A 12819-nucleotide genomic window follows, 5' to 3' on the forward strand; every position below is an offset into this window, starting at 1 on the left:
TAGTGCTGGTAAATCTGTCTGGTTGAAACCCTCTTGTTCTGCAGCAAGAATACTTTGTACCTTTCCAAGGCCCTAAAATTCCAGAACTAGGATTCACCCCACTGGAAGTAGGTGTGGCCTTCATTCTCTGAAGAGGGTGGATAAAACAAGTAAGGATTCTTATAGCACACACCAAGCATTTGAGACAGATTTATTTAGTATTCAAAAGTCTTAATTAAGCTCACAGACTGACACATTAATACATAGATACTTTTAAACAGAAACTAGCGTTTTCAGTGACAGTGTGCTTGGCTCAGAACTAGTAGAAAAATCACCTCAAATTAATCGGATGCATGCTTATCCTGGAAATTACTGTAATAGCAGGAAAAAGGCACCTTTAGTTGTTAAGTTTCAACCAGGACAAGTCTAAGCAAATGAAGAAATACTTGTGGGCATCTCTAGATGTCTGCATACCCTGAAGACTTTAAAAAATATGGAGCTGAGTTTCAGAAAAACATCCACTTATCCCCATCTCCTGGGACAGTCTCTCCCTTCTCATGTGTTGCATGTTTGCCCTCATATAAATGACAGAATTTCAGTCATCAACTGGAAGACTGTAAGAACAGTCCTGGAGGCACTTAGAGGAACAGCTGACACTGGAAACAGCAAACTGGCTCCAAACAAGGACATGGAGCTGGGTTTTTTAGTGGAAAATGGTAAAAGTGCTGGTAGAAAAAAATCCTAATTACTATGACTACCAAGAGTGCCAAACAGCTCTGAGAACTTCAGCTTGGTCAGCTACTACAGGGTTAGATGGGCACATTTAGAGGTGACACCAGCACTGGAGAGGATACACATGGCAGCAGCAGGAGAGGAAGCAATCGCCTACAGGCCTGCCAGCAAATTCTTCCCAGCACTGAAGATACACAGAACCGGTAACAATTGCACATTTTCAAATGATTCACAGTAGAGCCAGAGTCACCTTCTAGGGCTATAAAGAAACCAGATGCATAGCATCTGTTACTATGTTGATATATAAAGAAAGAAGCTGCATGGGAAATGCCTGTCCCTCAGAGAGGCAAGTCAGTCTGATGCAGGAATGTGTCAGATACAGCTTAGCATTGCGGGAAGGACTAAAAGCACAGAAGTGCTTTAAACAGTAAAACAGGAGTTAACCTTTCAATACAAAAATATTTGTTTCTGTTGAAGATACCAAATACTGTTGAAGTACCAAACTTCAGCCTCAGCCCCAAAACCACGGAGAGTTACCAGAACAACCAGAGATATCCACTTTTTAAAGCAATATACTTGACTTTCCTTTTATTACAACCTAACTGCACTCTCTACAGCCTACTGCAATGCAATCCTACACAACAAACAACTTCAGTACCACCCTGTATGTGGATCTCCATTCCTCTTTGAAGTGCAAAATATTTAAGACCCCTCAATACATTTTGCCAATAATGTCAATGGAAAATTAAGCACAAGCTGTTAGCTCAAACAAGTTTACCCACATCATGGATAAAGAATTTTTCCCCATTAAAAAAACCTCTTCTTGGTATGGCTCTTTCTTCCCACCAGTATTTCCTTTTGCTTTTTGAACTTGTTATGATTTGGTGATAAGATCCATGAATGTGGAAGTTTCAACATGGTCTTCAGTTTGATTTCAGAAGTTTGTCTTGAAAACTCCACGATACCCTCTGAAAATACACCCAGACACGTTCATGAGCTTATTTAAATTGTATTTTGAATTAGCAGAAGACAGAAATATTGAAAACTTGTCTTTTTTACCTTGACACAAAAAATGAAGGGTCAGCTAAAGTGAGGTTATTTAAATGGATTCCAACTCCCAAGTATAGTAAGATACCAACTTTTATCAGTCTTGCTCTGGGTTGTTGTTCCTTACATGTTCCTTGTACCTCCTATTTAAATAATCTCTACAGACTCTAAGTTTAACAGATAATCAACAAGCATAATATACATTTCATTAAATCAGGAATATGTATGCTTTCATAAAACTTCATAAAAACTTATTTATATTCACATTGATGGTGTTTTTTATAAAACTAAAATTCAGTTGTTCTAAGATTACTCATACTTATCATAGCTTTTCATTTAAATAATTTTGTCTTTACCAAAACGAGTGTGAAATCAGTTCTCACTTAGATACTTTTCACCAAATTCTTTCCGTTTATTGCCTAAATTTATTCAGAAAGCATTCACTGGTGCTTTGATTGCTACCAAGTAAAGTACACCTACAGATAAACCTACAGTAAAATAATTCTCCTTCCTTTTTTTTTTATTTTGACAGGATCCAAACACACCATCAGCTGTAATATTTGTTCTTTACAAACATACAGTCATATACCATGCCAAAACTCAGTTATTTAGTCACAGAAACAAGAGCTTTTTGATAGTTGTTTTGGTAGCTGAAGAGCAAGCAGCTGCATGAATGTCTAAGTGCATTAGAGCCTCTTTGTACCTCCTACAAATTAAATTACTTAACCAAATTTATAAAATGTAATCATACCTGTTCTCTTTGTTGCAGTAATCAGTGGAATCAATTTCATATCTTGTAGTATTTCCTACCTTGGTCTCCATCTCCTTGGCTTTAGAAGAGTCTACCTTATGATTATATTGGGAAAGCATCTATAGGAAACATTAAACAGGAATAAAAAGAATTACCTAAGAACTCAAAATAGATAGATTACAGATAGAACTAGGCCCTTTTAATTCTAGTATTTTGAGAATAAAATTAGTTAGGGAATAAAAGCATATTAGCTAACCTTTAGAACGTTATCTGGTATCCTTGTTATTTCTGGAGGTGGAGGAGTACTGAGTAACTGGTCATAGTCTTCCAGTTTGGGAGGGGAAGGGTCCCCACAATGTTTAAGATACTCATCAGAGCTTGAAGCAAAAGGAATTCTTCCTTCTTTGTATGGTGTATCTTTTGCATCACACTTTGTCACTGACTCAATCTTCCCCCCTGGTGTTACCTGCTGCTGCAAAAGAAGTATTAAATGCCTCCAGTTAATTTATTTACGCTAGGTAAAGTATTTAATAAATGTCCTTACAGAATTACTATGAGAAACAACTTTTACAATGACATTAGACAAAACAGTATTGGAAAAGAATCCCAAACTGACATTTTAAAATCTGCTTGTGGCAAAGTGTGTGAAAATGTACATAATTGCTATTTACCACCTTAGCTTCTGCTTTTAGCCATCTTGTTTGAAAATCTGGGCACTGTGGTGTTTCTGTATGACGGGGAAGAGGCAGCTCCTTTGTCTCTGGTGACTTTGATAATACTGTATTATTTGTTTTGGAAGAGACTGTCACATCAGGAGTACAGAACACAAATACCATAGGAGAAGCCATCCAGTCAGCTGCTGCTATCAAGGGTGAGCAAAATAAAATTAAAAATATGAATGTACACACACACATATAACTATTACCAGTTCCAGTTTCATTTTCATAAAACATGTATCCTTTATTTGATATTTTGTTTGATCCATCCAAATTACAATATTCCTTAAAAGCAGCAAATGCAAAGTAGTCATGCTAGACCCATTACTAAATATAACTGAAGAAGTCCAACTTAAGTCAGCATTGCTTTACCTTCTCATTTACCCAATTGTCATTATGTTTGTCTCAAGATTTTTAAAATAACCTGCTCCTCCTCTCAAAGAAGTTTTAGGGCTACTCTTGAAAGTCTTAAATTACTGTCTTCCTAGCCCCTTTCCTTCTTGTCTTTAAACAGATCCAATAGGTATTCTCAGGAAAAAGAAAGGCTAAGTTAGCAAACCAGTATTTTTATTTCAAATATGGATAAGCTGCAGTTACAAAATGATTAATTCCTTTGTACAATTCCAATTGGATATGAGTACAAAAATGAGGAAAAATTTATAGGAAGTAAGAAACTTTCCCATGGAAGACATCAACATTTTTTAGACATTACTACTCATACAATGACTTGCCCTGAGTCAACCATATTTAACCAGAAACACAATATAAGTTAGCCATGTGTTACAATTCATTTACACATGCATTCTGTAAAAATGCATATGTACGTTATTTTCACAGATTTTTAACTTACCATTCTCATCTCTGTTACTTGATTTTGATGCAGGAGTAACCATGATTTCCTTGACTGTAATTTCTGGCAAATTCCCCCCGTTATCGTCTCCTCTTTTAACCAACCTGAAAACAAAATCCCCAGTTAGCTTTCAAGTATTATAAAGAAGTCACAATTGAAGAAATTTTGCCAATCTAATCACTTTTCTAGTATTCATTCATGAATATGCAAGTAAAAAATTAGTTTTCTCAAATATGAGTTTTTATGGATTTTTTTCATCTCTGATTCTACTGCAATTTGTGATGTGCAAATGTCCAGTCCAGCCACAAATCATCAAAGACACTGAGATTTCAATCTAAGGCATTAAGAAAACACCAAACCCAAACCAGATGCCCGGGGCAGGATAGATGCCACAGATGATCAATGCTGTGTTACAGGTTTTATTTTGAACTGCCTGTTGCCTATGAAGTTATATAGAGCAAGAGGAAAACTTTTCTGCTTTTAAACTAGTAAGGGTCTTGTGAACACGAAAAAATTTTAATTGAATTTTTAATTTTAAATAAGATTGTTTATCTTAATCAAATGCTATTGAGCTTTAATTTTAGTAATTATATAACTATTTAAAAGGAAAAATCCCAAAATTATTTAAAAAGAAAATTTAGTGATTTCAAAGTGACAACTATTTAATATCTATTCTATAACACTAGAAACAGAAATTTTAAACATTATTTTTTTCACATCCAAGATATTTTAGTGAAAAAAATGGCATATGCAGTTAAGAGACAATAGCAGGCAAAAAGTGGAAGCTTACCTAACCTACACAAAAACCTGTGTCTTTAAAGAAAATTATTTTAAATGTTTAAAAAGTAATCTTAACTATCAAAGCCAGACTTAGATCTTCGCTACAAAATGTCTAAGCTGAAAAAAACCCCCAATAAACAGTATACGCAGTCTGTTTTACTTAGATGAACACTTCTCAAGCTTTGGGTTAAATAAAAAAGTAACTTTTCAAGTCAGTTTTGTCTTTCAAGTCTTAGATATAGTTGAAGCCATATGATTTTTAGTTTTTACAGTGAGTAGAACCAGTAGAATTTTTAAAGAGGTTTTCATGCATATGATCCTTGTTTTCCAAAGGATTTTTTCTCTAAACATCAAATATTTAGGTACCATCAGCATTTAAAATGGAACATATTGCTAATACTAACTATAAAAACATGACCTATTAACTACACACAACCTCTCTGCTGCAATTACTTTTCTTTATAATTAGAACAGTGAAGATCTACAGAAGTCTTTTCAACAGAAGACTGGAGCAAAAGGAATATACTGCAAGGTGGGGAATTATGTTAGAGACACAATATAGTGCTTCTATAAATTGACTGAATGCTTTACAAACTGTTTTCTGTTTATATTAATAAAGCTTCTGCAACCTTTACACTGACTATGTAATACCTACGACAGACAAGCCCAGGCCCAAACCTTTGGTTAAAGAAAACAACAGATCACATTTTGTTTTTCTCTTTGTGAATACATTGTGTGTGGAAGACTCTTACGGTGCAGTCAAGGCAAGGAGCACATCCAGATGTATTTCATATCACATCTGGCACTGCAATGGGTACATGAAAAGGCTGTAGGGAGTTAAATGACACAGGACCTGAGAGATAAGAATCACCCACCCGAAGACAAAGAGAAGGGCAACAGGAGCAAGACATTAGCGCAGCAAGGAAATACAGAAAATCCGGTAGAGAAACAACCTGAACTCCAGTAACTTACTTTTTGAGCGTCTGAGAAGTTTTGTGAATCAGTGACATCGTGTAATCTTCATTCATACACATGGTATGTTCACTAATGCCAAAGTGCTCAAGTTTCGGCGTCACACACTCGTAGTCATCCATCTTTAGCTTACATTTCGGTGTTTTGGGCAGAGCCCGGGGCGTTTGCCATTGCAGCGGAGTCTCACTCTTGGAGTGCCGTTGAGGCGTGCGCTGCGCTTTCACGGCGCTCCAAGGCCTGGAGAAAGCGTACTGGGAAAGGCCAAAGTCAGAGAGCTGGGGGTTCCGCAGAGGGTCTTTGGGCAGCGGCGCCTTCTCTGTAGAAGCAGGGAGGTGAGGTACAGCATTTGCTTTTTCTTCATCGGATTTATTCTGGACAGACATGGCCGATTCACTGTTCACATCATCCTCCTCTTCTTCTTAAGAAATGAAAAAAAAAAAAAGTCAGAAGTTTCTGTTTTAAAAATTTATAAAATAAATTGAGACACTTCCTCAGTATTCAAATTTTTTACTTGATGTTGTAAAAAATAGATTCCTTCTTTCACTCTAAAGTACCAAACCTGAAGCAACAACAGATGTCAAAAGCTCATGTGGCTGAGCTATATTTATAAGTCACATATTTACTGAATTTCACTCTGTTGGTAAATATTATTTCTAATATTTTTACATAAGCGTATTTTTCTCCCTGAACAGAGATGAAAATGTTTTTGGGAAAGAACAAAGGCTGAACACAGTACTAGAATACTCATTCTTCAAAAAAACAGTATTGAGGAAAGGTTATGAAGCAGCAGCTAGAAACTTGGGAAAGGAGTCAGCTTTTTCGATAACAAGAGTTCACTGCAAAAATATGTAAAAGTGTAATTTGTACCTTTTTGGAGGTTAGATAAACCAAAACATTTGTGAATTTCGGCATGATGTAATAAGTGTAAGGATAATGAATCTGGGGAAAGGTCTGGAGCACAAGTCCTGTGAGGAGCAGCGGAGGGAGCTGGGGGTGTTCAGCCTGGAGAAAAGGAGGCTCAGGGGACACCTCATCACCCTCTACAACTGCCTGAAAGGAGAGTGCAGCCAGGTGGGGGTCGGCCTCTTCTCCCAGGCAACAAGTGAAAGGACCAGAGGACAGAGGCTTAAGCTGCACCAGGGGTGATTCAGGTTGGACAGTAGCAAGAATTTTTTCACAGAAAGGGTAATTAGACATTGGAAAGGCCTCCCAGGGAGGTGGTGGAGTCACTGTGCCTGGAGGTGTTTAAGGAAAGACTGGACGTGGCACTCAGTGCCATGGTCTCAGTGACACGATGGTGTTACATAGCCACAGGCTGGACTTGATGATTCAGATGTCTTTTCCAACTTAATCGATTCTGTGAGGTGGGTAGGGGGAGGGAGGCTGTTTCAAGGAATATACCTTCTGGTGTGCAGTGGTATTATGTCTTTGGATACACTTAGCTTAAAAATACAGCTTCAAAAATAATTTAACCTTGTAGCGCTGTTCAAAGAGTTCTTTAAAGGCAAAGAGAGTATAGGAGAAAAGGTACTATAAAAATCAGAGCCTTCTGCCTCACCTGTGTAAAACAGCTAAAGGAGCTTAACTGGGACATCAACATGCTTCACAACCCTAATTTTGTTTTGTGTAATGACTGGATAATGCTCAGAGAAGGTTAAGACCCTGTCAAAGGCTTTTTGAAGCCTGATTGGGCCCTTGATACCAAAAGGAGTATGTGTAGCGTTGACAGGTGTAGTACTTTAAGTCTTTTTGCACATCTGGATTTTTCAGACAGTTGTATGCACATTTTCTGACTGGATTAAGGACCTCCTTCCCCTCCAGCAATCAGGATGCTGCTGCTTGTCCCATTTGTGCTGTGAAACAGACATTTTAAGATTTTCTCTAGGGTGACTTAGTGGAACCATCACATGAGAGTACAAACCAACTGAGGTGTATCTACAATAGTTCCTCATGCATGAGAAGCTGAAGCAGGGTAATTCTCTGGTTTATGAAAACATGCTTGCTAAATGTTTTCTGAATATAATTATTACTGATGAAAATCACTGCAATCACTGCAAAATATTTTACCCTCTGGATATTATTATAAAGCAAATAACAGGGATGTAACTTGATCTCCTAGTTAATAGACATATACACATAGCTAAAGATAAATATTTTGTAAAAATGATACTTTTCTTCACATACTGTATTGACAAGAAATATTACCTGCAGAATCTTTGGCATGTGGTTTGTAGCCATATTTCTGGAACAGCTCTCTTATTTCTCCAAGATCTGCTGCATTTCTTTGCATCAAGATTTCACTTGCCTTCATAAACTCATTAACTGCTTTTTTTTCAGAGCAACTCTTACCGAGACTGGCATTAACATCTTCCTTCGGAGACAGAGAGGAGAACACAGAAATACTGGTTTTCAAATCATCACATGGTAGTTGTTTACACATGAAGCATTTTGGGAGTAAGTATTCAACAGCAATTTAGATGAAGGTAAGCAGCGAATTTAGGTCTTTTCTGTACACCTATGGAATACCAGGAAAATCTAGGGCATAAGTGTATGGAAACTTACATAGGTAACTGTAATGACAGTTCACAATATGATAACTACTTTCTGGTAACCTTGCCAAGAAAATTATATGCTTTTACTCCAGAAAAATATGAGATAACAGCAATTAGTCTGGACTCTTACTCCATATGTACAAAGAATTAGTGTAGAGCAGAAGGTAAACCTCACTTTCATATCACTCTATTTCTATATTCCTCATTTCTATAACCCATTTTTTCTGCTTCTGTAGAAGAAACCGACAGTGTTTTCCACAAGTTTAACTGAATGGCTGAAGGTACTGAAATTTCTGTGAAGACTGGTCATGGAAAACAAGCAAGTTCCTTTTTTGTTGGGAGTTGCTGTTCGTGAATCGTTCTCCTCATACCTTGGCGCAGCTACAACTTCCTTGTAACTTTTGTCCCCTGCTTACCTGAGTGGCAACAGTGACTGCAAACTAAGAAACAATGCTAAACCTACTTTGGGTCACCTACAAGTTTTTGGGCATCATCCCAATATCCATGGCCATTATGAGGATGGACAGGAAAGTGAGTAAAAATAAGGGTTATAACTACTAACAAAGTTGAATTGTGGCTTAACGATCAAAGCAGAACCATAAGTATATGGAACATGCACACACACATAATTTTTCAACAGGGAAGCGGGTTAAGGTGTTACCTTTTGAGCCTTGATTTCACAATGGAGATCATGCAAGACTGCTTGTGGAGATTCATCTTCATAGTCTTCAAGATGTATGTTCACATAAAAGAATTTAGAAAGTAAAAGATGTGTCTTAGTGTTTCAGCATAAAAGTAACATTCTACATGGGAATGCAATTTCCTGTAGTAGCAGACGAGTGGCTGGACACGAGCTGTCAGTGTGCACTCACAGCCCAGAGAGCCAAACGTGTCCTGGGCTGCATCCAATGGTGGGCAGCAGGGCCAGGGAGGGGATTCTGCCCCTCTGCTCTGCTCTGCTGAGACCCCAGCTGCAGTGCTGCAGCCAGCCCTGGGCTCCCAGCACAGGGAGGACAGGGACCTGCTGGAGCGAGTCCAGAGGAGGGACACAGGATGATTAGCGGGATGGAGAACATCTCCTGTGAAGAAACGCTGAGAGAACTGGGATTGTTCAGCCTCAGGAAGAGGCTACTTCAGGATGAACTAATTGCAGCCTTCCAGTACCTGAAGGGAGCTCACAAGAAAGATGGAGGACTTTTTTTACAAAGGCATGTAGTGTCAGGACAAGGGGGAATGGATTTAAACCAAGAGAGAGAAGATTTAGATTAGATATTAGGAGGAGGTTCTTTGCTGTGAGAATGATGAGCCCCGGGAACAGGCGCCCCAGAGAAGTTGTGGATGCCCCACCTCTGGAAGTGTCCAGGGCCAGGTTGGATGGGGCTCTGAGCAACTTGGTCTAGTGGGAGGTGTCCCTGATCATGGCAGGGGGGTTGGAAGCAGGTGATCTTTAAGGTCCATTCCAACTCGAACCATCCCATGTTTCTATAATATTAGAGATGTTGGATTAATACCTTAGAGAAAGAGAGTCAATATAGGCAAACCCAAAGAGAACTAGTTCCTGTTAGGTACCTCACATAGCAAAGAACTGCTCTTTGTACAGTGTGTTAAACTCCAAAGAGAAACTGCTCAGGCTCCCACTTTAATGTTGCAGTTAATACTGTATAGGACAGATATTGATAAAACAAGTAGGTCCCTGACCTTTAACATAAGTAATAAGAATTACTTATGTTAAAATTTTATCCTCAAAGAGCTCGGATGAAATCAGAAAAAAGTGATATAGAGACCAGTGAAAAACAAATCTCAGCAGAAAGTTGAATTCTTCCATCGTGGCAGACACATTGCTCACTCACACGACGCAGCAGTCATTACTTTTTTCACTGGAAGCCAAGGCTAGTTCAAACAGTGCAAAAAGAGGGCGCCTGCTACATGAGAAGACATAGCACAGAGATAAACACAATCAGAAGCCTGAGCTATCTATCCAAAGAGAGAACACGCCCTGCACATGTTTTCCCATATCGATCCACGAAAAGAATGAGAGGCAAGAACGCGATTCCCATTTCATCCCAGTCATCCTGCTTTTCTCCGTGACAAAAACTCAGCTACACTCCGAACGAAGGAGCTCAGAGAGACAACGGGACGAGGAAAAGCCCAAACAATTCCCAGCCGAGCGACACCCAGGCTGACCTCCGGGCCCACCAAAGGCACTCCCAGAGGAGCCAGGGGGACAGCGACAGGCGGGAACGCAAACCGAGCCAGGAACCCCGAGGAACAACCGCGAGGCCACCAAGCCCAGGCGAGCCGTCCGTGGCGGCGGGCTGCTCTTACCCGCGTCCTCACGGCGCATGGCCCGCTCCAGCTGCTTCACCTCCTTCTCCACCGTGAGGGCTAGGTCCCGCAGCTTGCCGAAGAAGTCCCCGGTGATGTCCATGGCTCCGAGCGGGGGAAGCGGAGCGCGGAAGCAGCGGGACCGAGGCGGCGCTGGGTGAAGCCGGGCCGGGCCGGGCCTGGCCGAGCCGCTGAGGGGCTTCAAACTGCCGCCAGCGCGAGCCCCATTGGCGCCGCCGAGCCCCGCCCGCCGCCGCCGCCTCTCGCGAGAGCCGCGCGCCCGCCCGCCCGCCGCCATCTTGGCCCCTGCGTGGGGCTGTCGCCGCCGCCGCCGCCGGAGCTTCCCGGTGAGTGAGGCCGGGAGGAGAGCGGGGGGCTGGGGCAGCCGTGCCCCTGCGCCCCCGCGGACCCGCTTCTAAATCGGGCTAGAGAGTGGGACGCCGGCGTGCAGCTGCACCGTGGGAACGGGGTGGGTTGGCTTCTCTTAGTGGCAGTGCTGGTCTGTGCCGTGGTAGAAGTGCTTGGGTGACTTGGCCACGGCACTAAGGCTGACAGAGTTCATGGAGGGTTTGGACGGCTCTCTCAGGCACATGGTGGGAGTGTCGTGTGCAGGCCCAGTTGGACTCGGTGATCCTTGTGGGTCCCTTTCAACTCCGCGTGTTCTGTGATTCTCTAAAGCTGATGAAATCCCGTATAATGCGAAACCTGGGCATTAGCGGGTTTGGGACTAATGAACAGGCTAACGAAGAGCACTCGTGTGAAGTCTAAACGTCATTCGGCCTTTCCTGCCCCTTACACACAGCCTGTTGTGTCAGAGTCTGTTGGTGCTTTCTGCTTACGCCACTTGGTCTAATTCAGGATATTGTTTTTCTCTACCGACCCGATTTCCCTAGGTCAGGATATAAGACTAGCTAATTACATACTGATAAGCTTACGAAGAGACTGTAGTTCAAAACCTAATGCTGAGGAAAGGCCAGATTTGGATCGAGAAGGCAGAGCTGCAAGTACTCTGTTTTGACAACACAGTTGTTTGAAGAAGGCATGAGCAAAGGGAACCTTTCATTCTTGGATTTTCCTTAAATAATTTATGGAGGATATGCTTTAATTGCAGTGTAAGGATAACCGAGTAAATTCTTAAAGCTACATAAATTTCAGTTCCTCTCTTCTGACTCTTAAGTTTCCCTTGTGCTGCCTGCTGTGTGTGATGGTTTGTGAGCACCAGGTTCTGAGCTTGAATCTCCACACCAGCCAGCTAAAAGGCAGTGGAGTGAATGCAGAGCTTTTAATTTTTCTTGTCAAAGCTTTATTTTTGTCCCTAAGGTAATGAGTATTTTATATTTCTGTTTATGTTTTAAGGCAAAATGTTTTTAACAACGGTATTACTGCGGAAGAGGATTCCTGGAAAACAATGGATTGGGAAGTACAGGCAACCAAGACAGGTTACCATTTCAATGAAGCAGGCAATGGTCCGAAGGTTGGAAATTGAAGCAGAGAATGAATATTGGCTCAGCCAGCCTTACCTGACACAGGAACAGGAGTACAAGCACAACGCAGAGGAGAGACGTGCGAAGTGGGAGGCTTTCAAACGCCTGAAACAAGCCAAGTTTCCTGAGCACAGATACATCAGCGATCATTTAAACCACCTAAATGTGTCAAAGAAGTGGACATGTTGAATTATCCGGCATATTTGTATTTGGCACGTGTTATGCACTACCCTGGGACCTGCTCTCATACCCGTTATGGGAATTCACTGTAATTAGGGTGGGTGACAAATAAGACTGCTGTGGTGTACAAAATACTACATTAAAAGTAGTCCTCCGGAACAGCGTGTTTTCTTATGTGTTTTCTCTTTGTTAGAGAAGTTCTTTGTGTGGCTCCCTACCATCTGCTCACCCTCTGTTCTTCAGGGCTTAAACAGCAAGTTTCCAGGTGCAGTGGTGGTGATTTATAGATAAACTAGTTTATAGTTTCAGTCCTTGCCTTCTGAAAGCCTGGAGAAGACTCCTGCTGTGTTGAAAGGGCTCATCTGGTACTGGCCACATGGCCTAGGCTGGTCACTCTCCCTTCCTCAGGGATTGTTCTGTGCATACCAGTTGGTGAGACATGACTATGACA

General features: G+C 41.0%; 2 protein-coding genes and 1 long non-coding RNA gene across 10 annotated transcripts; 2 read left to right on the forward strand and 1 right to left on the reverse strand.

Annotated features, from left to right (window-relative positions):
* Positions 1 to 175: 175 nt before the first annotated feature.
* On the reverse strand, positions 176 to 10894 carry SKA3 (spindle and kinetochore associated complex subunit 3). Of its 7 annotated transcripts, none has more exons than XM_040057132.2 (9): positions 10705 to 10894; positions 9041 to 9105; positions 8033 to 8198; positions 5828 to 6245; positions 4076 to 4179; positions 3184 to 3371; positions 2766 to 2981; positions 2510 to 2628; positions 176 to 1679 (listed from the first exon to the last, which is right to left on the reverse strand). In XM_040057132.2, the coding sequence occupies exons 1-9, from the start codon at positions 10805 to 10807 to the stop codon at positions 1646 to 1648; spliced, it is 1413 nt and encodes a 470-aa protein (XP_039913066.1). In that variant the 5' UTR covers positions 10808 to 10894; the 3' UTR covers positions 176 to 1645. The 7 variants fall into 7 exon arrangements, with proteins under 7 accessions (XP_039913066.1, XP_039913070.1, XP_039913068.1 ...); XM_040057136.2 differs by having other exon boundaries at positions 5828 to 6242; positions 10705 to 10890; XM_040057134.2 differs by having other exon boundaries at positions 3181 to 3371; positions 5828 to 6242; positions 10705 to 10890.
* LOC120749587 (uncharacterized) lies at positions 8136 to 9147 on the forward strand. Its single transcript, XR_009207590.1, has 2 exons — positions 8136 to 8281; positions 8616 to 9147. It is a non-coding gene; the product is annotated as an uncharacterized LOC120749587 (long non-coding RNA).
* Positions 10895 to 10979: 85 nt separating the features above from the next.
* Positions 10980 to 12527, forward strand: MRPL57 (mitochondrial ribosomal protein L57). 2 transcript variants are annotated; one of them, XM_040054816.2, is made up of 2 exons: positions 10980 to 11051; positions 12061 to 12527. In XM_040054816.2, exon 2 carries the CDS (start codon positions 12066 to 12068, stop codon positions 12375 to 12377), a length of 312 nt encoding a protein of 103 aa, XP_039910750.1. In that variant the 5' UTR covers positions 10980 to 11051; positions 12061 to 12065; the 3' UTR covers positions 12378 to 12527. The 2 variants fall into 2 exon arrangements, with proteins under 2 accessions (XP_039910750.1, XP_039910751.1); XM_040054817.2 differs by having other exon boundaries at positions 11039 to 11173.
* Positions 12528 to 12819: the final 292 nt, after the last annotated feature.

This window comes from Hirundo rustica, chromosome 2 (assembly GCF_015227805.2).
Source record: "Hirundo rustica isolate bHirRus1 chromosome 2, bHirRus1.pri.v3, whole genome shotgun sequence".
NCBI lineage: Eukaryota > Metazoa > Chordata > Aves > Passeriformes > Hirundinidae > Hirundo > Hirundo rustica.

Excerpts from the sequence above, each read along its gene's own strand:
- SKA3 (XM_040057131.2), bottom strand. The coding sequence starts at position 10,807 with ATGGACATCACCGGGGACTTCTTCGGCAAGCTGCGGGACCTAGCCCTC. Across the intron at positions 4,180-5,827 it reads ACTTCTCAGACGCTCAAAAA|GTTGGTTAAAAGAGGAGACG; the intron begins GTAAGTTACTGG and ends TTTTGTTTTCAG. Across the intron at positions 2,982-3,180 it reads TAAAAGCAGAAGCTAAGGTG|CAGCAGGTAACACCAGGGGG; the intron begins GTAAATAGCAAT and ends CTTCTTTTGCAG.
- MRPL57 (XM_040054816.2), top strand. The coding sequence starts at position 12,066 with ATGTTTTTAACAACGGTATTACTGCGGAAGAGGATTCCTGGAAAACAA.